The sequence below is a fragment of the Neltuma alba genome, unplaced genomic scaffold (genome assembly GCF_004799145.2).
Source record: "Neltuma alba isolate B1F8T4 unplaced genomic scaffold, ASM479914v2 tig00002165_pilon, whole genome shotgun sequence".
NCBI classification, from domain to species: domain Eukaryota; kingdom Viridiplantae; phylum Streptophyta; class Magnoliopsida; order Fabales; family Fabaceae; genus Neltuma; species Neltuma alba.
Genome location: NW_021632765.1, coordinates 345,114 through 370,855, shown reverse-complemented (window position 1 = coordinate 370,855; position 25,742 = coordinate 345,114). Strand labels below are relative to the sequence as shown.

General features: G+C 35.2%; 3 protein-coding genes across 5 annotated transcripts; all 3 read right to left on the bottom strand.

The window, feature by feature from the left end:
* Positions 1–2,796: 2,796 nt before the first annotated feature.
* On the bottom strand, positions 2,797–4,413 carry LOC114718733 (NAC domain-containing protein 92-like). The gene is made up of 3 exons (XM_028904155.1): positions 3,905–4,413; positions 3,561–3,820; positions 2,797–3,465 (listed from the first exon to the last, which is right to left on the bottom strand). Exons 1-3 carry the CDS (start codon positions 4,335–4,337, stop codon positions 3,037–3,039), a joined length of 1,122 nt encoding a protein of 373 aa, XP_028759988.1. The 5' UTR covers positions 4,338–4,413; the 3' UTR covers positions 2,797–3,036.
* A 7,701-nt stretch (positions 4,414–12,114) lies between these two features.
* LOC114718484 (pentatricopeptide repeat-containing protein At5g15280, mitochondrial-like) lies at positions 12,115–14,601 on the bottom strand. Its single transcript, XM_028903811.1, has one exon. It carries the CDS (start codon positions 14,599–14,601, stop codon positions 12,115–12,117), a length of 2,487 nt encoding a protein of 828 aa, XP_028759644.1.
* Positions 14,602–18,192: 3,591 nt separating this feature from the next.
* LOC114718610 (RNA-binding KH domain-containing protein RCF3-like) lies at positions 18,193–23,972 on the bottom strand. 3 transcript variants are annotated; one of them, XM_028903984.1, is made up of 8 exons: positions 23,899–23,972; positions 22,661–23,277; positions 21,618–22,046; positions 21,247–21,504; positions 20,864–21,130; positions 20,702–20,766; positions 20,159–20,230; positions 18,193–20,022 (listed from the first exon to the last, which is right to left on the bottom strand). In XM_028903984.1, the coding sequence occupies exons 2-7, from the start codon at positions 23,234–23,236 to the stop codon at positions 20,182–20,184; spliced, it is 1,644 nt and encodes a 547-aa protein (XP_028759817.1). In that variant the 5' UTR covers positions 23,237–23,277; positions 23,899–23,972; the 3' UTR covers positions 18,193–20,022; positions 20,159–20,181. The 3 variants fall into 3 exon arrangements, with proteins under 3 accessions (XP_028759817.1, XP_028759826.1, XP_028759836.1); XM_028903993.1 differs by having other exon boundaries at positions 23,854–23,936; XM_028904003.1 differs by lacking the exon at positions 23,899–23,972 and adding an exon at positions 23,563–23,579.
* Between the last annotated feature and the right edge of the window lie 1,770 nt (positions 23,973–25,742).

The following is a 25,742-nucleotide window of genomic DNA, read 5'->3' as shown; positions in this document are numbered from 1 at the left end:
TTTAATACCATAACACTAGAATTCCCGCGAACGTAATTTTAAATATTTAAATACATAATTTGTGGGTGCCTAAAATTTACAGTGCATCACATTAGCCAATGAACACCGATTCCATACAATATACTCCTCCGGTTCTTAATATATGACCTAATTGTTGAGTTGATTGTGGTCCTAAATATAAGATCTATTTCTCATATTTATCAATTTTTCTTAAATTACTCCTATGAATACTCTCTTAATCATAATCACAAATAGAAGAAGAAAAAAGGATATCAAGAAAAATAATTATGGTGTTTTAAGAAAAACATATCATATTTCTTATGATTAACTAACATACCTAATTTTCTTAATCTAATTAAATTAGTTAAATAGGTCTTATATTAAAGACCAGAGGAGTAATATTTTTTTACTGAAAATTCTTTACAACGTAAAAGTAATTTCATTATGCATAATATAATAAAACCTCCGCCCCATCATATATGACCGGGCTGTGTTCTAACTATCTAGTATTGGACGTCATGTATTTAAAAATTTGTAATAGCGAACAGCAAGAAAGAAATGAATATGATGTAATGGAAAAAAATTGAATATCTCATATATCATTTTATTCACTCTTACTATTTTTTCATATACAAGTATTAAGACATAGTATGATGAAATAGAATTAAAATACTAATTTTTTAAACCATATGTCATTATATATGAAGGCTTCACAAGGGAAGATGGAGTTGTTTAAGAAAGTTTGATGAGACTAACGTAAGAAGCCATGAAGCAGTTATGGACTAGAACAGTGTTTCATCGGAGACCGAATCTCAACTCCCAAGAAGTGACTATATATACTAGTACTCTATTTATCATATGGCACCAAGCTTACACCACCAAGCTTGTCCTCTTATTTTTGTCAGCACATGCATTAAACGACACAAATACTACAATAATGTCTCAAACTGATTCATGGAAGCCAGACAATATATCCCACCACTACTACTACATGAATCATAGTAATAATTACATATGGTTACGTGTATGCTTAGGAAAACCATATTTATTTTCACCCTTACGAAGCAAACGCCAATGCGTCCCGCTACTATTGACGACCGGCTTTTAATGGATATATCGAAGAACAATTTCATATATAGCAAATTTACTTAATCATGATGTTGATTCATGCATGATTAGGTGACAACACAGTAGTTCCTGGTTCTAAAATACTCCCATCCGATTCTTAATATAAGAACTAGTTGATTAATTTGAGTAGATTAAGAAAACTAGTTAAGTTAGTTATTTATAATGAATATGTATTATCTTTTCTAAAACATCATTGCTAATCAAGTGTATTGGTTAGAACTACCATTATTACAAGGACTACCTTAAGAAAAAACAGATAAATATAAGAAACAAATTGAGTTGGGGTTTTATATTTAAAACCAAAATAAAAATCAAATGAGCTCTTATATCAAGGACAGAGGTAATATTTCCAAATAGCTTTAGTGTGTGGGTGTGTGTTGTGTATTGTGTATTCACGAACAATATTTTTAATCATGTAGTATATAGAAAATTAAGAAGCTGGCATTATTTTTTTTTCAAAAGATAATGTACGTGGCAAGTAGGATATTCATATTAGAAATAATAATTTAATTTATGCCTGGTGTGAGTGATTTGTAAATGGAGCATCTGTATCTCTTTATTGTTATACGTCAAGATCTTTTCAGATATGATGCATCACATTTAAGAATAAATGCAAGTTGCACATGATGATAATTAAATAAACCTTATGTGTTAAAACTTAAGAATTTACATACTTGTGAACAGAGAACATACATATCCACTTGGTACGTGTGTGATATATAGCTCCTTTGATCTGTCCATGAATACTTGAGTGTGACATATCCGACGCTGTCTGCCCATTTAATTTATATCATTCCTTTTAATACATACTGGTATATATTTTAATCTTGAATTTATCTCACTAATTTGTAATTTTTGTGATGCTATATATGTTTTTCTTTTTCGTCAATTTGTGACGGTAGATATTAATATCAATATTTCAGACAGAGATAGGAGAGTTTATATATAATATCGGACTAGAATTCTTAAACTGAATATATCGTGACTTATTTTAAAAAATTACAAGAAGAACTCTCTAAATATATATGATTAAATTGGGAATTTTCCATGAGTGTAACAGGAACGAGTAATTAATTAATCAAAAATTGAAAAAAAAAAAAGTCAGAGAAGATATACACACATATGTACTACCTCTGGTTCTATTTATAAGATCTCGTTTGTGATCTGCAAACAAAGTCTTATAATTATGACCGAAGGTAGCAGCTCATACACAGTTATATCTTTTTATATGATTTTAATAATATATGAAATTGGAATAAAAGACTCTCTCATATGAAAAAATAAAAATAAAAACATGGATCCGAATTATGTAGGCTCTTTTGGGTGGCTCTGATTTTTGCTGCAAGTGTTTGTGAACAACACGCCATTCACCAATCACCATGCAACTCTGAGTTGGTGGCCTAACAAAGGGATAGAGGGACTAAGATGACGCATTCCATCGTTAATCATTCACTAACTAATCTACCAAATCAAACTCCCCTTTCTTTTATAAATATATATATAAATATATATTCCTTCATTTCCTTTATATCACCCTTCGCAAGCAAACCCCATTCCCACTTCCCACTTATTCGCTTCCTCCATCTCATTCACCTTTTTTTCCTTCTCTTTTGCCTTCTCAAGACACACATATAATCAGGGGGAAAAAAAAGAGAAGAGAAAATTCCATCTAAAATAAAGGTAAATCTCATATAAGACAGCCACCAACAAATTTATACATTAGTGCTATGTAGCCAACCGCAGATTTAAGATTAACAAGTTGATCACTTTCTAATTCTTAATAATATGCATGCATTTTTCCTGCAAATTATATATATATTTATATAAATGAGATGCAGTCGCAGGAAATTTATGTACAGCAATCATTTTTCTTTTTCAACGATGGTCCATGATGTGTTGTTCAGTTTTCTAAGAGGAGTAATTCCAGAGGCAACCAATGTCGACGGGCCCAGCAGAAGCTGACGAGTACTCTTGATTCTGAATCATGCCATTGCTGCTGCTGCTGTTGTTATATATCACAGAGGATATATCTCCTTCATCGAACTCTCCCCATCCATTGTTTTCGAGCGTCGTCATCCTCATCATCATCATCTCCTGCTCATCTTCACCCAGAAAGCTATTTGGCAACTGCGATGATGCATTCCCTGTCTGGCTATCCACTATGTCGTCCCGGGTCATCGGGTCGGAGAAGCAGGTCACGTGAGAGGACTCCCCAAACTCTGTTTGATTTGGCGAGGCGTCCATTAATGGAGGCAGTTCAGGACCAACTCCAATCTCCACCATCTTCCTCCCTCCGTTGCTAATCTTCTGAAATACTCTGCACAGAACCCACTCGTTCTGAAACAAAACAGACCAGTCATCGTCATCAACTTTCAGTATCCCATATAAATATATCTGAAACTTGAATTGAAAACAGAGGAGGAAAACTTGACCTTGGAGGGGAGATCATTGGGGTGGAGTCTATATTCGTGCATGACCCAATTGGTTTTTCCACCTTCGGGGGCCCTGCCTTTGTAGAAGACCAGAGTTTTCTTCATGCCGATGAGAGCCTTCGCTTTGAAGACCTCCTTGTCTTTGCCGGTGGCTTTCCAGTAGCCGGCATGGGTGGCCCTGTTCGTTCTCAACCCGGTGGGGTATTTCCTGTCTCTGACGCAGAAAAGATACCTCTCTCTCTCCCCCATTTTGGCCCTCCCTGCACATTCCACAACAACTTCAAATTTAAACAGAAGAGAGAGAGAAAGCAGAGAAGTTGATCAGAGGGGTGGGAGAGACTTACAGGGAAGATCCCAAGGCTCGGACTTGTTCAAATCGGCGTCGGCAATAGCGAGAGCAGAGAAGGAGGGGTCGCGGACCTTGGGAGAGAGGTAGTGGACGATGAGTTCTTCATCAGTGGGGTGGAATCTGAAGCCGGGAGGCAGATCAATTGCGTGAGAAGCCATGTCGTGGAGGGGGATTGAAGGTGAGAAATGCAGGGGAGGAAGGAAGGAAGGAAGGGAGGAGATATAGTAGAAAGGAGCGGGAAAAGAGGAGGAGGTTTGGGGGGAGTTAAAGTGGGAAGAGATAAGTATGAAGTAAAGGGGGAGAGAGTGAAAGGAAGAGGCTAAATAGAGGAAGAAAGGTGGGGCATATTGTGGAGGAAGATACAAGGAAACGTGGTTGGCTTCTTCAGCAAAAAGGCGCCCCAGGCTGGTTTCAGCCACTCTTCTCATAACTTCATGACTTGCTCCTTATTCCCTCCTCTCTCGTCACCATCCACGCCTCTCCCTCTTCACCTTCTTCGCTCCCTATCTCACTTTTTCCGTTCGCCCTCTTCCTTGTAATTTTCACCCCATCATGCCTCTTTCCTAAACTTGAATTTAATACCCCTGGATATTTAAATAATTAAAATTTTAAGTTTTGGGTTGAACCAACACAGGGTTACGGGGCATATTAATCGAGTTAACTTAAAACTATAAGAATCAATTGCATCAGCTTAAAATTTAAAAATTGAGTTTTAACTAAATAAAAAATATAAGGACTAAATAATTAATTTTTCATAGCTTAATTAACAGTATAAATATTTATACAAAATAAGAAATTCAGCAAAATTTATTGTTATAATTTTTTCTTGAGATAAAACTTTTTTCTTGCATGAATTAAGTTTCAAATGTTACTAGTACTACTTCCAGTCCTAATTATAAGAGCCAGTTGACTAATTTAAGGAGATTAAGGAAATAAGTTGAGTTAGTTATTTGTCATAAATAGGCGTTGTCTTTCCTAAAATATTCTTGCTAATCAAGTGTATTGACTAGAACTCTTATTATTAGAAGGGTTACTTTGAAAAAAAAATAAATATGAGAGACAAAGTGAGTTGAGGTCTTATATTTAGGATCAAAATAAAAGTCAAACAGGGTCTTATATTAAGGACCGGAGGTAGTATATATCACGACAAACATCATTATTTAAATAATTAGATTTTATAGTCAAAGGTAATAAAGATTAAATGGACTTATTTATATGTGATTCAAAGTTTAGGTTTCACTTGACAGTTCAGTTTTTTTTTTTAAATAAAAGAAATATATTTTGTCATTAACTTGGTTTCCATTACTTTGTAAATGTATTCTCAAGATAAAATCTTGAGCTAATTGAACTAGTTATACAGGGAACATAACGCCACCCCCCACACGAGAGTGGACCCGGTAAGCGCAAAAATAATGTGATCCAAGGCAAGGAGGGAAAAACAGATACAATTTGCTATTATTAGATAGGATGGGGATTATTATATTTATATCACTATAATAACAACAAAGTTAAAAATGAAATCAGCCACCTTGTCCTTTTCCCCCCTTTTCTTTTTTTTGCTAAAAATAAAAAGAAAAGGATTTGGTGATGATACTTGTTATGAGTGAGATTTATTTTTGCCGTTAATGTTTAATAAGTGGGTGCTCAGCGGGATAAGGGCTTAGCTCAACTATTATATATGTCAAGTCATATTACTAGTAATTAAATCTAAGAAGGATACCAATTATTACCAAGTGAAGCCAGGCTCTTCATCTTTTGAACTCGTTTAATTTTTTTGACACCTAGCTCCATTACCTATAATTGAATATTCTGCTCTGTCTCTTATTATAAGATCTAATTTTTTGAATGGGTCTATTTCTTTTTACTCTCTCCGTTCCTTATTATAAGAGACAAATAACCGAAATACGTTGATAAAAAAAAAGTTAAAATTAGTTAAAAACAATTAATGTGTAAAAAGTATAATTTTTTTTCCAAAAATGCCCTCATTAATAAGGAGAGAGAGCATGAGAGAGAACAATTAAATTATTAAAAGAAAGAGAAGTGGGAGGGGGAGAGAGTGTGAGTTGGAGATAATAAATATGGGTAAAATAGTAAATCAACACAAAAAAGTAGAGACAACTTGTAAGTGTTTCTTATATATAGGAACATGCCATAAGCATCAAATGTCTCTTATAATAAGGAACGGAGGGAGTATAAGATACTCTTTGAGTTTGTCTGAGTATTTAATGCATTATTACGTATTTTACCCCTAATTTATAGCATTTAATGTATTCTCTTTCTTTATTTATCTCACTATTACTCTCTCACATTTACCCATTTATATATAGAGGTATATTTGAAAAAGAAATTACGTTTGCTACATATTAGATGTTTTTAACTAATTTTAACTGTTTTCTTAAACCGCGTAATTTAGTTAAAAAGATCTTATAATAAGAGATGGAAGAAGTATCTACTAATCAACTCTTCCATTTTAATTATGACCATATGAATTACATTACTCCGAAATGAAATAATATCATTTATTAATAATATTTTTTCTTGTGACTGGTTAGTAATTCCTGTCAGTAAAATAAATCAAAGAAATAAACCTGAGACCTCCCAATATAACAACAACAACAAAAAGTTGAGGCCTCGAAACCAAAAATTTATTTAAGTATAGCACACGGGAGATACATATCTACTCTCTCCGTCCATTGTTATGAGATGTCTTCTAAAATCTCCTTTTATGAAAAAAAAAACAGAGAGAATTAGTTGTATCATATTTTCATAATCAGGTCATTTTTACCACTAACTTTTTAGAAGTTGCGTGCAGAGAGCATTAAGTATAACTTCAAAACAAGTATTTATTAATTGATTAAAGATTATGGGCACAAATAAAAAAAGTGACCTAATTTTATACCTTAGTATTTTTTTTCTTCCATTTTAATACCTTAGTAATTAAAGACTTATCTTTTATTAGTGTCTGTAAAATGATTGAAGACCCTTTGACAAAAAATAAAACTTTAAAATGATCGGCATTTAATTTAATGATTGAAAGTTTGCTCAATAGATAAGTGGTTGCGCACATTTATTAGCTCTTGGATTGCTATGTGTCGTCTTTGTCTCCTAATCAGTTGATCTCTTTCCCAGAATTGTTTTGATCTCCTCCCTTTATTTCAATTTATAGTATGTTTTTGAAATAAATATTGAATAATCAATGAACCTATCAGATACAGTTAAAAAAAACCTTAATTTTTGTTTAAAAATTACATTACAAAATGATTCTTATAGTTAGCATAAACTTTCAAAAAAACAACATTTAATTCTAACCCTTAGTTAAGTCATATTTAACTAATAAAGGGTATTTTCAAAACAAAATCATTAATAAATTACTGCCTCTAGTCTTTAATATAAGAATTAGTTAACTAATTTTAATAGATTAAAAAATTAGTTAAATTAGTTATTTATAATAAATAGGTGTTATCTTCCCTCAAAAACCTTTACTATTCTATTATTAGCCAAAACTATCATTTAATAAAATATTTAACATATATAATTACTACAAAGATTACTTAAAAAAAATACTAGTAGTGAATAATTATGAGAGATAAAGTGTATTTAAGTTTTATATTTAAGACTAAAAAAACTAACTCTTATATGGATTCAAGTTAGTATTGTTTTTTAAGACGTGTTATGGTACAAAATATGACACTACTCCCAAAGATATGAATCGAAGTGGTCGGAGTAATTAAATTTAAATTTTTCAGTTTACAAGTGAAACTAACCTCTGTGATAAAATAATGAAAAATGCATACGCCAATCGTTTTCCATATGTACAAGCATCTTTTTTTTTTCTTCCAAAGGTAATCCTATTTAAAATATTTAAGTTTTTGTTAATTTTTTTTGTGGTATTATTTTTTCAATATTTAGCAACACATGCATACATATTTAATATAAAAACGATAACAAATCATATTATCCTTGAGTTATGATAATTCGCATGGACTCAGGCCAATTTTATGTAGTACATACGGGAGGGCTAATTAAGTAATACCTCCGGTCTTAATATGTATGACCTAGCTCGTTTATAACCTATAAACAAGATCTTATAATTAAGATCAGAGGTAATATATATTTGTTCTTTTACATTTGCATCAAGTTTCAATTTAGTCTCATGTCTAAAGTTTACAAAGTTGTACTTTTCATAAATGGTTAATTGACAAATTTAAATAGTGACTCTCAATTAAATATAAATAGTAACAAAATATACTCTAAATTTAATTCTTTAATATAATTATTTTTACATTTTCAAATTTAAACATATTTTGTCCGTATGTAATTGCAGAATTAATATTTCAATATGCTGAGTCAGTAATGGGATTAAAGGACTAAAAATATATTTTATAAAATTAAAGGATTAAACTTTTTAAATGAAAAATTTAAAAGATTAAATCAAAACTTGATATAAATTTGAAAAGCCGAACGTATATTTTAGCCCAAACTAAGGATATGAAATGTTTGATGGGTTCGTGTATTAATTGAGCAGATTCACTGTTGTGGTTGTGAGGCTGGGAGAAGGAAGCCGTCGCCGAGCAAACAATGCTTTTGTTCTTTTGTTTTTTTTGTCCCTTAACAAAAACTGCATGGAATCTGCAGACCAAACATGTGCTTTGTACTAATAAGGACTGGATCAGAAGAGATTAACCCCTCACAATATGACGAATCAAAATTTGAATCCCACTAAAAAAAGTGCTTGTATTTAGTGTCTGACGATACATTAAACAGGATTACTCTCAATAAAAAAATAGCCATACGCAGCAGGAGAAAAAAAAAAAAAAAAAGCACTGTGCGTGGGTGTCTGATACTAATTATGTCTACAGTACGGCCGCATTCTTTTATCACAACAACGACACACCCACCCCCACCATTCAATTATTATGCAATGACATGCCACCCACCTTAAACACTCTCCTACGTTTTTCAGAAACTAATTTTTTGTCAGAACATCAAAGGCAAGAGAGAGACATCGTATGCAGCAGGTTTGATTTAGTTGTAGGAGAGAATATGTGGAGGGAAAGAAATAAACGAGAAGGGGGGGGGGCTAAACTGAAAAGGTGTGAAGACTGAAGAGTGATGAGTGATGAGAGGTAGGGAAAGTAGAATGCATTGCACCCGGATGCTTAATAATTGCGGAGAGCATTGGGTGCTCATCAGTTTTGATGAGCACCCAATGATCAGATCTGGACCGTCCAGATCTGATCTGGACGGTCCAGATTTTATTTTATTTTTTTTTAAAAAATAATTATTTTAATAGGTATAGGATAAAAAATAAAGATAATTTTCTAACTATCATTCTTTAAAAATATATTTTTTTCTATTTTAAAATAATTATTTTAAAATATTAAATATGGACCGTCCAGATTAGATCTGGACGGTCCAGATGGCTCATCAGGTGATGAGCACCCGGTGCTCATCACCTGATGAGCACTGTATACGGACCCTAATAATTGAATGCTCTGTGGAGACCACGTACCTTCCCCATCATTTCTAAATGTCTTGTATATATGTACTTTTCCTTGTCCCTGCTTTCAGCTAATTCACACGAGCTAACAAAACAGTTAACTCGTCAAGTGATTTATACTGAAGAGCACCTTATAATGGAAATCCCAACAAATTTGCATGCCTTCGGGTCTTTTTTAGAAGACACGTTATTAAAAGAACGGATAATTGTTAGGGTGACTTTGGTGGTGGGCGTGTGTGTGGGGTTGTGGATGGAGTCATTCTCAGCAGACACAGAGGGGCTGCTCCTAACGGAACGGACCCATCCTCCTCAACTGATTCCTGCCACTTCCCTATCCACAGGCTCACATGTCATGTACCAAATCAATCCTGTCACGTCCATTGTTCCATGCATTCTCAATATGATTCACCTTTCTTCTTTTAATTTTTTTTTAAGTCTAAGATCACACCCTAGAGTTTTTTTTTTTTTTAAGTTGCATCTAGCTAACACTTTAAAATATTTTGTGCTTCATTTGATATCCAACACTTTAATTTAGGATTTAGGATTAGGCTATAATGATTTTTTTTTTGGGTATAATTTACACAGATTCACCTTTTCTAACTAATTAGATTCATATTCTTGTTCGCCTAAATAATCTTACATGGAAAATACTACCTCCCATGCTTAATATACCAGTTAAACAACTAATTTAGGAATATTACAAAAATTAGTTAAATTGTTATTTGTCACAAATACGTGTTAGTCTTCCTAAATGATCCCATTCAATTATGTGTCTCTTGGTGGGAACTCCTTATACAATTAATAAGAATATTTTGGAAAAAGATGAGAAGCAAAATGAATATAGATATTATATTTAGGATCAAATCCAACCTTCCAACTAGCTTTTACATTAATGACAGTAAGTCGTATAATATAATCAATGAAATTTAAACATGAAATACTACTTTTGGTCTTGCCACCAAAAAAAAAAAGAAATACTACTTTTGGTCTTTAATATAAGAGCAAACTAGAGATTTAATTTGATCCTAACTATAAAACCTCAATTTATTTTGTTTTCCACATTTATCTATTTTTTTTTCCAAAATAGTCCTTAAAGTGATTACACATTTTCAATAGTTTTCATCAAAGAATGGTTCTAATGCATATAATTAATAAGGATAATTTAGAAAAAAAATAACACACATCGATTACAAATAAATAATTAACTAGTTTGTTTAATATTTGTAAATTAGTTATGTAAGTCTTATATTACCTCTTGTTCTTAATATAAAAGTTAGTTGAGTAATTTTAGTAGATTAAGAAAATTAGTTAAGTTAGTTATTTGAAATAATAAGGATTGTTTCCTTAAAATACCATTGCTAATCATATGTATTAACTAGAACTATTATTTGATGAAACATTTAAAATGTACAACTACTTCTATGACTGTCTTAAAAAAAAGGTAAATATATTTATGATGAAATTGAATGTGAAACTATCCTATTTTTATTAAGAAATTGAATATAATATTAAGAATGGGTGGTAGCCAAACACCCACTACCCCTTCCCACAGGAAAGGCTCCACACACCCGGGAATCGAAAGTGGGAGTTTTCAATCATAATCATAATCATATAAGCTCAATAATACAGCGAAAACTAATAAATCAGCTGCCACATCAGGAATGAAATTGATTATTATATATATGAACACCGTTCACAAGCGTGGTGGGAGGCTTTATCTATATGTTGAAGGAGAGTGGAATTCCAGTCAGATTTGAATACCTCCTTCATCCCACGGCAGGACGACGGTCAACGTCCATGAAAGCAAAATGAAGGAAGCAGCCATTGCCGACGCTCTCAAAATAACCGAACTCCCCCACGTGTCAAGTTCTCACTGGTCTACTCATCAAGATGATACCTAACTCTCCTGAATTTGTCAACACACTGCGCACCGTTCCCCCTTCAGGACATGCCTGGGGACACACCACGTGGCATTGCTAAACCAAAAGCAGTTTTTATGGTTGAGTTTATTATTTTATGCTTTTTAAATGAAAAAATTTAATATGATTGCAGCATGTTTCTATAGCTATATTGTGCAAAAACAAATAAAGCTCCAAGTGTTGCGCTTTGTAAGCAACTAGACTAGAATAGATTACTACCCGTGTGCAGCACACGATGTACAAATGACAATAGTGCAATCTGGACTAAAAAAGTCCAACCTCAAAATATTGCGCCGTAAACTAGTGGCTAAACCCACCAAAAAAAAAAAAAAAAACGCGCTAGCAGAAGTTGAGTCTAACGATCCCTTCTAATTTCTATCACAAGAACTGCTTACATTTAGTACTTAATAATACTTTGAATATGATTGCTAGAAAAATACTTGCGCTCAGAAAAGCCCAAAAAAAAAAAAAGGACCGGCAAATGTGTGCCCTTAAAAGTTTGTAAAGAGCTACAAGTGCAATGATGAAACTATTAAACTTGCAACGATTGTCATGTTTTTTTACCCGTGATTTATTCCTGGTATTTCTCTAACTTCCTACATGACTCATTATCCCACAATAATTGATACTCTTATCATAAGCTGCCAAAAATATTAGTTCAAAGCTACATATTTATGCAGCACAGACTAAACATGTACAAGGATTGAGCAGAACTACTGCCCTCACAAAACATTGCTGCCAAAATATAGTGATAAATACAGTCAAACTAAGATTACAACAGCCAGCCTAGGTTCTGAATCGTCTCTTCAGAGAAAAGCCACTTTCAGAAAGAAGCCTTGACAAAAATCTCTTGCTTCTATTATCAGTGTGCTTTGCTTTGTCATCACTTAAGTTGCTTATCAAAGACCAGTGTGTCTCAAAGTCAGGGTCATAACCAACTTGCTGCATGGCCTGCATCATCTCTGATGCCTTCTTAAGATTCTTTTCCATGCGGAGAGTGTTGATTGCAGAGCAGAACATTTCTCTCGTTGGAGTTTCACCATTCTCAATCATGTCCATTAGGAACCGTTCTGCTTCTTCTGTTCTTCCATGTTGGCAGAAGCAATGGAAAAGCATTTCCTGCGTTTTGATTTTTGGTTTGAGATCATGGACAAACATCTCAGAATATAAATCCAAAGCTCTGTCCAATTTATTTTGTGCACAGAATCCACAAATTACAGAGTCATAACTGCTGGAGGTTGGAACGTTATGTTTCTTCAGCATGATGTTCATAAGGTGAACCGCTTTGTCCAATCTTCCATGCTGGCAAAATTGCTTAACCAGATTATCGTAATTGATATTCTCTGGGGTTAAAAGCCCCTCCTGCATCCTGTCCACAAAATTTTCTGCTTCCTGTATCTTACCATGAGAAAGAAGGCCTTCAGTTATTGCATTTTGAATGACTGAACCATGACTCCATCCCCTTGATTCCATTTCTTGACTAAATTCCAGGGCCTTTTGCAGTTCCCCAATATTGCACAGGCTACTTATAACAAACCTCATGCTGCGGCTGCTAGGTTTGAGTTCCTTCTCAATCATAGTAGTTAAATAATGCAAGGATCTGAAAGTATCTTTACAATGCAAGAATCCGTAGACAAGAAAATTATAGGTGACTTCATTGGGTACAACTTTCTTCTCGTCCATTTCATCTAGTATCTTATTAACAAGAGAATTGTTTCGAGATGACAAAAGATAGAATATAAGTATGTTATATAATACAAGGCCATCAGATGTACCTTGTTCAAGCATAAGGTTCTTCAAGCTTAGGGCATCTGGGACTCTGCCGGTCACACACATCATTCGCACCAAACTCCGATAACTTGAGAGGGTTACCAAGTTTTTTCTTATAGTAAACCCAAGTATTTCCCCAACTTTTCTCAAATCATTAGCTTTGAAGCTCGCTTGAATAAGTATATTACACACTTCAGAATCCAGAATTAGTCCTTTCGACAAAATATCCTGAAATAATGTGTCTGCTTTCTCAGTGTTCCCAGAATTATAAAACCCATGGATCAATGCACAATGAGAAGAAGTAGAAAATGCAGAGTGCTCTTTCAAAATAATATCTTTCAATGCTATAGCTTTGTCATGTAAGCCAGCCTTGCAAAGCTGATCGATTAACAAGACAGAAACATCCAAACAGGGTGCCAAATTTTTATCCAGCATACCATTTAATATGGAAAAGGCTACATCAAACTTCCCCTCCTTAAACAAACCTCTAATAAGATGATTATAACCAGCATGATCCAAGACAAACCAAGGCCGTAGCTGTTCTAAGAACCCAAGGGCAAAGCCAGAAAAACCAGTAGCACAGACTACTTCAAGGAATGCGTAACAAATACCCGACCTTTGGTGAGGGTATGATAGCAGCATGATTTCAAGAAGCTGCAATGCCTTCCCAATCATTTTTTGATGACAGATATAAGTAAGAAGATCTTCAAAAACGTAAAATGCTGGTAACCAGCTGTCTTTTTGAGCAACATCCCAGTAATTATGGAAGTCCCTCATGTTTCCTTTTTTACATAAACTCATTAACAGGGCAGTATACGTCTCATTCTTGACACGAAGTTTCCTTTGAAGCATTTCCTCCAGGATAAACTTTGCGTTGCTCAGTAAGCCCTTCTTGCAGTAGGCCTGAACAACCAAATTGAGTGTTTCCTGGTCCAGTTTACAGGCCAACTGCGGCATTTTCTCCAAAAGGTGGGTCATTGACTTGATTTGTGACCTAGATGAGCAAAGCCGTCTCACTAACTCTGAAAAGTCAGGCAACAGCAATTCTTGCCCCCACCTAAGCATTTCTTCTACCAAAAGAAGTGCACTTTTTAGGTTACCGTTGATGCATTCTTCCCTAATGAATGAGTTGAAATTAGGTACATTGGAATCTTCAAGAACCCCATTAACGTGGTTCTCATACTGGTCCAGGTCTGTATCTAAATAAAGTCCATTTCCAATATCATCAAAGAACTCTGTTTCTGAGAGTCTAACATCATTGTCTCGCTTCAACCTCACAGTCAACGGATTCAGCCCCAAAATGAGAAATGCCTTAGAAAGTGGATCCTCAGACCAAGAAAGTTCAATTAAGCTACGGCTCTTCATCTCTGAAACCAAACCTTTTGCTTCTTCAAATTTTCTAGCCTTACAATATCCTGCCAGGAGAACCCTAAAAGTTGACATGTCAGGTATTGTTCCCCTATCCATCATCTCATCAAGAATGCCACGTGCATGCTTCCACATTCCAACCTTAAACAACCCACTTATAAGAGCATTGTAAGTATATATTAGCGGTGAAATGCTTTTTGACAGCAAATCTGACAAATAACCCAGTGCATTTCTCAGCTCCCTTCATGACAATTCCAACCAATTAGAATCCCATAGGTTGCTTCGTCAGGATTGAAACCTATATTTTGCAGCTCTAGCATAAACATTCCCGCTCTGTCCGCGCCATAGCAGATGCATATAGAATTCAGAACTCTATTGGCAGCCATTACAGTCGGGGTACGTTTTACTTCAATGAAGAAACTAAGCAGATCTTCAAAGTCCCTCTTCTCACAATAGCCAATAGTAATTTCATCAAGAACTGAGCTACTCATCTCAGAATTGTAAGGCAAGACCTTCTTGACCAGAGTTCTAGCTTCGAGAATATTTCCATTTCTGCAAAGTAGTTTCATGACATCTTCCAACGTATTCATCTCGGCAATACTCAATGGTGGACCCAAATCCACCAAATCCAGTGAAATTCGAAATGCAAGTTTTTTTTTCTTCGTTTGCACCAAAGCATTTAGGAAGGCACAATAACAGGACCTTGAAAAAATCATACCTCGTTTTTTAATACAGTCGTATATTGAAAAAGCTCTTTCTAGCTCTTTCATGCCAGCATAGCCTTCAACTAAGTTACTGTAAACATCATGACAATCCAATGAAACTCCACGACCCTCCAATGTAGAGAGCAAGTGCTCAGCTTCTTCAAGTAACCTGACTTGAATAAGCAAGGAAGCCACGACTTCATACAACATAGTAAGATGCTTGGATACCCTATTCTGTTCATCAACCCGCTTGAATATTTCCCACAAGCATCTGACCTTGTCCAACTGAAGCTCATCTTTGAGAGACTCCGACTGAAGACCTAATAATATTTCCAGTAAATTTTCGGGTTGCAGCGCAGACACCCTCCAGAATCGACGAGTGATTTCTGGGATTACATCAGAAATCCCCAAAAGAAGGTCTTTTAGAGAAGCAGTAGTATAGTCCCTGGATTTATCATCAGAAAAATAAGATTTGAATAAAACAGACTGAGCGATACCAAGCAAGTCGATAGAAGACAAATCTGCCTGGGTCGTCTGATTCTCTTTGCTAAAAGAAAATGGAGAAGAAGTAATGGCAGCCAATTGAAGGTTGAAGAGAAACCGTGGGAGGTAACAGACGGAAGAAAGAAGCGGACTGAAGGAAGGCTTGAGGTAGCGCAGGGTAAAACAAGAATGGAGGATCATTCGGGGGAATCAGCGACGAAAGGCAGGGAATGAGGCCTACGGACGAAACAACGTCGTTTAATCGGCGTCTTCCCCTTCTGCTGGAAAAAATAATTTTGCTGCATGGCTGACAATTGAGATACACATTCGCTACTTGTGAAATACTCTTCCGATCTTTAATACTCCTCCGGTCCTTATTATAAGACCTAATTTGACTTTTTATTTGGTCCTAATTATAAGATCCAATCCATTTTGTCTCTTATATTTATGCATTTTTTTCCAAGATAATCCTTCTAATAATGATAGTTTTAGCCAATATACTTAATTAGCAAGGATATTTTAGGAATGACAACACTTATTTATTATAAATAACCAACTTAACTTACTTCCTTAATCTCCTCAAATAAGTCAATTGGGTCTTATAATTAGGACCGGAGGAGTATAAGACCTACTTAACTAATTTAGTTATATTAAAAAAGTTATGTAAGTTAGTTAATTATAAGAAATAAGACATTTTTTCTAAAACACCATAATCATCTTCCTTAATATCCTCTCTTCCTCTTCTGCTTGATTATGGTTGAAGAAGTATTTATAGAGACAATTTAAAAAATTGATAAATATGAGAAATAGATTTTATATTTAGAACCAAAATCAACTCAACAATTAAATCCTATATTAAAGACGGGAGGAATACTAGCTAAATATTCCGAATAGTTACAGGGAGATGAATATGATCTTATGTCTTGTTTAACAGTCGAACGTCACTATGTACGTCACTTTTTATTTATATTTACTACTGGCGGATCAGAGGTTCCTGCAACTAAACCTCCTGTAACATTATATATCATTTCAACTCGCGCATCTAAACATTCTTTGCTTTCCATCGACTACAATTGAGGTCGGTGAATGAAGGGACGGCATAGCATTCTTGTGAATTTACCAAAAATTTGCATAACCTATGATCAATGTCTCATTGATAATAGGCGTGAAAGACCACTACTACCTCCGTGGTTGTTAGAACCAGACCAGCCGATTCCGCCCCTCCAGCTGCAAACCCCACTACGGGCAATTTTAAGAGGGCTTTAACTGGTTAAAACGACCAAGAATCAATAGAATCTGGCAAGGAACGTTTTTTTGTGCTTCTATTTGTATTTTGGTTGGTTTTTTTGTTAATGTATTAATGATTCTAATTAATATATTCATAATTCTTACCATTTGTAATAGATGATAAATAGTTTTTTGAGCTGACCACATAAAAGAATATGTCAAAGATGACGTGTATGAGACCAGTATGAATAAATATTTGGGTATGTGCGGCAATATAAAAACAAATATGTTCAAGGTAATTCATTTTCATATGCAATACATTTTCAGAAAAATGAAATGAGATTGGTTTGCCCACGGTTTAGTAAACCATTGCTCTGATCACGGCAATACCCAATCCGATTTCGGCAATATTAACCGCCCCTTAAAATCCATCGTTTGATAAGTGAAAGTAACCCTTCAATCTGGGCAACTTATACTCGAAGGGAGGCCAAAGAAAGTGACAATGTGCCCTTTGCAAAATTATACCTTGAAGCCTATACTGATTCGAGGCAATTTTCAATAATAAATTTTTGTGGATAGCGGATGCCCCCACTATTCCATCAATCACTGATGACGCTCGCAGGGTTGTCCAGAAATCTAGAATCCGAAACGTAATGGAGTTCGCTTGACCATTAATTTTAACTTCATAAAGGTCGAGAAAAAACCACCTAGATTTCCGCGAATTTGTTTGCTACCAACCACGGATGGATCCAAAGGGGAGAAAAATCAAACGAGCTGGGCACTCAACAAGAGTGAATGATCGTTACTCTATATTATAAGCTCAACATATAAGATAAAGCATTAACATAATGTGACCATCAAAGGCAATACAGTGCCTCAATTGCCCAGTTGATCCTTGTGACAAGTCTAATCCTGCTCACCATTGTGGGAAGTTTCAGACACTCCAGAGACTACGTTGTCATGCTTCAAAGGTCATCACCAAAAAAAATGTTGAACGAAACATATAGTGCTACCATCACTCTTACTAATACAATTACCACCGCTACTTTATGGATAACAGTAACACACAATGTCATGGGTTAGGCTTCAGCAACAAAATAAACAAATTAGCTCTAATACGTTTTGTCATGGGTTAAGCCTCGGCAACAAAATAAACAACTTAGCTCTGATACGTTTGGCCTCAAGAGCATGTAATTTTGAACAAGACTTGCTTCTTACCAAAGCAGCAGGCGAACCAGGCAACTAAAGGTAAGTTACGAGACCACGAGGGAAAAAAATGACAATGCAGAGTTCAAAAGATTACACACAGCAATTAACCACCGCCAATTTTAATACTTGGCAAAAGCATGTTACTTGGAAAAAAAATATATTAAAAATAAAACGAATAGTCAACATCCCGTAATACTACGCATGTCACATTACAAAATGCTGTTTTATTCACCTCACAACAAGACAGTCATCCTGCAAGACGTTTCACCCATGGTTCATAGCAAATTCAGTCTTCAGGCAAGGCCTCCCGTCAACCAATCTCCAATGCCATTCAGATGTTCAAAATGACTGTCTTCGGAGGTAAGACATGCTATAACAACCCCAACTATAAAAAGTTGTGCCTAAAGCCACAAAGCAACTTACGTCTAACCAGATTACATGAAAAGCCAACGCATTCTCCATGACACAATAGGCACTAGACAGACACAACATTTATATACTATTTTATACTATAATAAGAATAAGAATGTATGGACACATCGTGGCAAAAAGAAAACAAATCCTTCCCCAATTACTATGAAAGTCACTTAATTCCAACCGGGAAAAAAAAAAAATTCTAATTCTACAATGCATTTGTGACTCAACCTGGAAAGCCAAATCTACTATAGAAACTGACATCACACAAAACCCTGCGAGGGCCTACCAGGAGTAAGCCAGAAAGCTTGTGTTGGTTATAGCCAAATAGAGAACATGAGAGATAAGTTCCACAAGAGATTGCATTTGATTAGAGAAAGACAATAAAGAACATTTTATATGAACATTAACCTAACACATCATCTTGAATTTTAAACAGCTTCCATGGCCAGATAACTCAACAGAGGGCACCAAAAACCATTTGAATCAGGTTATATAACTCTTCCCAGAAACATGTAGCTAAGTGCTAGACACCAATTAAAACTGATATTGGTCCAATTAAGCTCCTAGTAACAGAAGATTAATTTTGGAGAAGTACCTACTGGTGAAATTACCAGGTGTTAACAATCCATCAGAACACAATTAAGACACATTTTTCAAAGGGAAAATGGAAGAATATCATAAATTCAAATGCAGTCTGGAAGCCAAACAAACTCAAACAAGCCCTACGGATCCAGTTTGTTGTATCCATGCATATACAATACTGCAAACTCATAAAACAGGACACTAATTAACCGCATACCAATAGTGCTATCTTTGCAACGGTAGATTTCCACTATATGGCTTATATAAAAAATTCAACAGCAAAATGAGAACAGTTTCATACCTCTAATCAAACCAAACCCACAGAGAGTTTGGCCATATGAACTTCAATTATGAGACTGCTGCATAGTGAGAACAGCTCATACCTCCCACTCAACAAATACTAAACTAAATCCATGAGCACATATTTTAATGAGTAAAATAGTGCCACACAGAACAAAACATTACCTACTTACGGTGATTGATAAAGGTGTCAATACATGAAATTCAGACAACAAACCACCACCAATCTTTTACGTATATGATCAGCTTAATCAGAATTAACATCATTAAATTCAAATAAACACAAATTCGTGCTACAGACGATTAAAAAAAGGGCAAGCGAAGGGGGGAAAAAAAAGCTAGTAAGCTTATACAGCTTCCAGAGGATCACAAAAGCATCATAGTTCTAGTTATAATGACAAGAACTAGTATTGCAAAGCAGCAACAAAGGCAGGCCAGCTTTATAGGTTCTTGGGAGCACAAGTTATCAAGCTTGGGAAATAAGGTAAAGTGAACATGGCCAATTTCAATAGTCTCCACATATGTTTGGTCCTCTAAGTAGAAGCATCAAGGTAGGCCATGAGTTTGTCAAACCCTGGTTCATCTGATCTTCCAGTTTAAACAGTAGGCAGGCTTCAGGCTTCACATATCTCAGCTGTATAAGTGGGAAGTGAGAGGCAACAAGGTAAAACAAGAGCATCAGAATGGACAGTGGTCAAGGTTGTCACTGGCCTAAATTATAGTAGGTTGTCAGATATAAGACAAAAGATTCGGTGAAAACTGTAGTCTACCTGCGGGTAACCATGAACAATTTTTAGTAAGCATGGTTTCTCCTCCGAGAAACACTGTGGTGACTAGACAACCTGGTAACAGATACTAAATATCAGCACTGATGAGCTTTGAAACAGCCAGAAATTGAAATCAGCCAATTGGCCTCTCCCCAACACGGACAGGGAACACTAAGGAGTCTCATACAACACAAATCAGACCAAACCTACAGTTCCAAACAGGTTTCATGGCACAGAAGCTTCAAACATGGTTCCTAAAAAAGCTTTAGGAGGTGTTTGGATGAGTGTATCACAAATCGAGACAAACTCGTTCACATATTTACTTCGTATACTGTAAAAGACTTTTTAAAACCATGGTTTTGTTTCCACCCAAACACCCCCTTAGTCTAAAAATAGGCTCCATAACAGTCTTAGAGAAAACCTTTAATCCCCATATAACATCAGAATTATGTCACGCATTCACCCAGGAAGAGTAGCATAAGCCAAAGCACACTAAAAAATCTACAGATAAAGAGAAAAAGGCAAATATGGTAAAGTTTTTGTTACCCAGAAGTGCCAGTCCGTCCCAAAGAATAACTTCCATAAGCCCCGTAAGCAGCGCTACCACCAAACTACAAATGAATGGAACAATTTTGCAATTGTCGAATCAGAAATAAATTAACATGAAGAACTTACACATAACTTCACAATTGCTTATGCCTAGAGTACCTGGGAACCACCATAGCTTCCATAGCCATCACCAGCAGTTAAATCACTAGAACCACCATATCCACTTGAATAAGAATGTCCTCGCCCATGCCTTTTACCATCTCTAGCATCATAACTTAAACCATCCGGACCATCAGCAGGAACAGGAAGATACGGCAGAACTGGAAGGAATGCAGAAACAGCCCCCTCCCTGTCAAAAAGATTTGCTCTTAACCGTGTAAGTACTTGCACAAGAGCATCCTTTGCAAGCTCAAGGTCTCCGGAAATCTGATCAACAAAATAATTAAATAACTAGAGGAAACAATTTTATTCAAAAAGCAACTGTAAATGTCACAAACAAATTCAGCAATTCTAAATAAAAAACACAACTATAATAACCTTACCTGCACCATTTCATCATCTTCAGATGCTATTTTAGGAAGACTTTCCTTTGACAGGATGCGGATGTTAGCTTTTGTCAGCCTCCTCATCTCAGTTATGATAGCTCCTCCTTTACCAATAAGGCAACCAATTCGGGAGGTTGGCACCAGCAACCGTGTTGTGAATGAGATAATTCCTGAATCTCTCTCAACCTTCTCACTGCACCGGGGCTGTAAACGTACAGCTGCTTCAATGGTTGGAGAAAATGTTTCTTCAAAGAACTGCAAGAGCATAATTTTTAAAATTTTGCAATTAAGCAAAAATCTTCAACCTATATTTCATATGCACATAATTAGAAATAGTTCCAATGAATGATCAATAGACAGCAATTCACCTCCTTTGTTGAAATAATTATAAGGCAATCATCTCCTTCTGTTGCAGAGCTATCAACCTTAATTGTTGCCCCAGAATCCTGCCTGATTTGATTTATTATAGCACCACCTTTGCCTATTACACCTCCAATGTTTCCAGTTGGACAAACCAAACGAACCGAAAATTCCTTTGAAGATGTTTCATCCCTTGGTGCTGGGTACAAGGATCTTGGCCAGTCTCCAGTATCACCTTTATATCCCCCATAATGACCCACAAGAGGAGCTATTCCCACAATTGGACCTCCAGCAGTTGGGCCAACCAGCGAACCACTCGTAGGATATACACCAGGCATTGCAGAGGTAAGAAGAGTCTGAGACCGTGATGGGTTGTCATGAAGTCGACATGCAATCTGATATAGAGCCTTCTTCACAGTTGCAGCATCACCAGATATCTGCAGTACCCCGAACAGCACAGCCATAAGGGTAAAAAAAATATCACATAACAGAAACAAACTAAAAGCAAAGTGTGCCAGCCACATCCATAACATCAGAAAACAGGACAAAACCACAACATCTAAATTACTAAACACGTAAAGAACAATAGGTTTAAATAAGAATAAAACGTAATATAATAATTTAAGACTGATATGGAGCAGGTACGCATGTTCCGTCAAGAAAAAATAGTTAACATACATAATGGCATGAATTATATTTAAAACAAAAACAGTGAGACGAGTATTTCACTAATAATAATTGCATAAATCACAATACACCGGCCATTTATCCTCAGAACAGCAGGAGTAAAACTAAAATTAAACTAGTGAAACAACAAAAGTGAAATTATCATTACAGATTCAAAAACCAGAAAAAAATGATATGGACAAACCCATGCATCATGTAAGTAAAAAATTTAAGAAACTTTTTGCAATCAACAGGGTAAGTTCATTCCAGTCCTGAAAACACAATTACAAATAATTGTAGAAACAAATGAAAGGATCACATGTCCTTCTATGGTTAATATCAAGCAGTAGAAAAAACCAATATTAAGAAAACCTATCCAGTTTACCTGCACAAGTTCATCGGAGTTCAAGGCACAAGGAGGCAAATGTTCATCCTTTAGTATTCGTATCTGGGCCCCAGTATCACTACGGATGCTCTGAACAATCTGACCACCTTTTCCAATCACACAACCTATTTGATCAGAAGGTACAAGAAGCTTAGCAGTGGCTTGATGACCTCCTTCGGTCTCCTGATCACCATGCCCCTCTTCAGCAACCACTCTGTCATGCACCTTGAACAGAGCATCCTGTGCTGGTGATACAAAATTACCACTATCCTCAAAGGCATTAGTCTCATCACCGGAGCTGTAGATTGTAATAACACGCTCTTCACATCCAGGCACAGTCTCACCAATCCTAATTTTAGATTTAGTGTCTATCCTTAATTGTTTAACAATCTCACCTCCCCTACCAATAACACTACCAATCTTTCGAACAGGGCATAAATAACGGTATACAGTATCTTCTGGATCAATTATAAACTGCTCTCTTTCATCACCTGGATTTCTCCTTTTATTTCCTCCATTCTCATAGTCAGATTGAGAGTGGGAACGCTTTCCATAACTACTTCTAGGACCGGCCATGAGGTAAAACAGTTTGGGAGCAGCCCAGATAGTCAGATACTCTACATAGACCAAGGAAAGATAGTGAGAAACCCTACAAAGGTTCACAAACTATACAAGAAAATTCATAAAGGTTATTTGCCTTGACTAGGAGATAAAACATAATCCTAATGCAGTACTGGAATAACTACCTAATCCCCTATAATGACGATAGAAATTAACGATAACGTTTCCAGCTCGCTTACAAAAACTTGCATTTGAAAAGCCATTTTAATGTCATTCTAGAACGAGGGTGACCATTCATGTAAATGTGAATGCAAAAATTCATGCAACACACGAAACACCACCTTGCAAGTAAACTCCTAAAATGCCCTAATCGTACCAGCGCATCAAGCGGAAAGGGATATTATTCTAAAGATGTCGATCCAAATTTATCATTTAGGCCAACCCAGGGACGTTTATATCAATGCGCCGCGAGTAAACAGGAGGGAAAAAAATCTCTAGCAAAGGTAAAGTAAATTACATGAGAAATCAGTCCTCTTTCCCGGCAAGGGAAGCTAACTTTTGTCAAGCGGGAAGCTATCAAGAAATCTATGAGGGGTGAAAAATGGTGAAAAAAACAAACAAGGAAAGTTAACCAGATCTTGGCGTGGACTTGCGCAGCAGGAGAGAGAGATGCTTACAAAGAACGGATGTACAGCGTCGAATTGGGAAATACGAATCGTCCACAGCAACCGGAAGGGAAAACGATAACGAATGTACTTAGTATTAGGGTTGGCAGCCTTCCATATAATATTAATAAATCATCACCGCCATAATCCACCCGACCCGGTTCAAAAGGAAGATTAGGAAACTTTCTTTAAAACAACCGCACAATTACATTTAATTTTATTTTATATATAATAAAACGTTTGTTAAACCCAATATTAATAATTAATAATTATTTTATCAATTAACAGCGTTTAGTTTTTTTTATTTTATAATTGCTGCTCTAAAACTTTGTACATGATATCAACGCAACATTTATATTTACCTTTACAGTTTAATTACTAAAAATATTTTCAGATAAAAAGGATAAGGGTATGATAATTTTTTATCTAATTGGATTAAAAGGACAGATTTTAAAGTTTTGATAATGTAAATTTCTTATAAGATAAATAACATATAAATAATAAAAAATACACATCTTGATTTGATTGGAAGCAAACGTATTAAATATACAAGGTTGAGTAATTGCTTTTTTCCTTTCTTATATTATTATTATTATATAACAAACGTTCACTTCTATTCATACAAGATTGGATACAACCGACGGCCAAGAAAAAGGACAACATCGATGTAATCTTTTAATTATCCTATCAATCACAATTTTTAAGGTAAAATTACTTTGTTACTAAGGAACTCAAATACTACCTCCGGTCCTAATTATAAGAGCCAGTTGACTAATTTGAGGAGATTAAAGAAGTAAGTTGAGTTAGTTATTTATCCTAAATAGGTGCTGTCTTTCCTAAAATATCATTACTAATCAATTGTATTGACTAGAACTATTATTGTTAGAAGGGTTACTTTGGAAAAAAATGTATAAATATGAGAGACAAAGTGAATTAGGGTCTTATATTTAGAACCAAAATAAAAGTCAAACAGAGTCTTATACTACCTCCGGTCCTAATTATAAGACCCAGTTGACTTATTTGAGGAGATTAAGGAAGTAAGTTAAGTTGGTTATTTGTAATAAATAAGTGTTGTCATTTCTAAAATATCTTTGCTAATTAAGTATATTGGCTAGAACTATCATTATTAGAAGGATTATCTTGGAAAAAAATACATAAATAAAAAAGACAAAATGGATTGGGGGTCTTATAATTAGGACCAAATAAAAAGTCAAACGAGGTTTTATAATAAGAACCGGAGGTAGTATTAAGGACCGGAGATAACAATATGATACCCTAAGAAGAAGAAAATTGTGCATTCTCGCGTAACGATCTCAAGAAATAATGGAATGGGTCCTAATAAACTCTCATTATTTAAGTCTCTTTAAATTGTCCATCAAGATCGTTATAGTCAGCTTTTTATTGACGGAATCAACTGTCCAGAACTTCTCACAGATTTTTGAAGTAAAGAAATTAATTATTTGAGGCAGGGACCGATGGGGAGAGAGAAGAACCGGGAGGACGAGGAAAGTGAGGCATTGAGTGGGTCAACCATAGCCAAAAGGCATTGAGTGGGTCAACCACAGCCAAAGTTGGTGGTAATTGTATTATAAAAACTTATTTGATTTTCAATTTGACCCTAAATATAATAAGCCAATCCTATTTATTTTTTATATTTATTTATTTTTTTTCAAAATAATCCTTATAATAGTTACACATGTTAAATATTTCATCAGATAGTAATTCTAACTAATATACATGATTGGCAAAGGTACTTTAGGAAAGACAATATCTATTTATTACAAATAACTAATTTAACTTTTTTCTTTAACCTACTCAAATTAGTCAACTAGCTTTTAATATAAAGCTAGTTGACT

Excerpts from the sequence above, each read along its gene's own strand:
- LOC114718733 (XM_028904155.1), bottom strand. The coding sequence starts at position 4,337 with ATGAGAAGAGTGGCTGAAACCAGCCTGGGGCGCCTTTTTGCTGAAGAA. Across the intron at positions 3,821-3,904 it reads CGAGCCTTGGGATCTTCCCT|GGAGGGCCAAAATGGGGGAG; the intron begins GTAAGTCTCTCC and ends TGGAATGTGCAG. Across the intron at positions 3,466-3,560 it reads CCAATGATCTCCCCTCCAAG|AACGAGTGGGTTCTGTGCAG; the intron begins GTCAAGTTTTCC and ends GTTTTGTTTCAG.
- LOC114718484 (XM_028903811.1), bottom strand. The coding sequence starts at position 14,601 with ATGTGGAAGCATGCACGTGGCATTCTTGATGAGATGATGGATAGGGGA.
- LOC114718610 (XM_028903984.1), bottom strand. The coding sequence starts at position 23,236 with ATGGCCGGTCCTAGAAGTAGTTATGGAAAGCGTTCCCACTCTCAATCT. Across the intron at positions 21,505-21,617 it reads TAATTATTTCAACAAAGGAG|TTCTTTGAAGAAACATTTTC; the intron begins GTGAATTGCTGT and ends ATGCTCTTGCAG. Across the intron at positions 20,767-20,863 it reads GAAGCTATGGTGGTTCCCAG|TTTGGTGGTAGCGCTGCTTA; the intron begins GTACTCTAGGCA and ends ATTCATTTGTAG.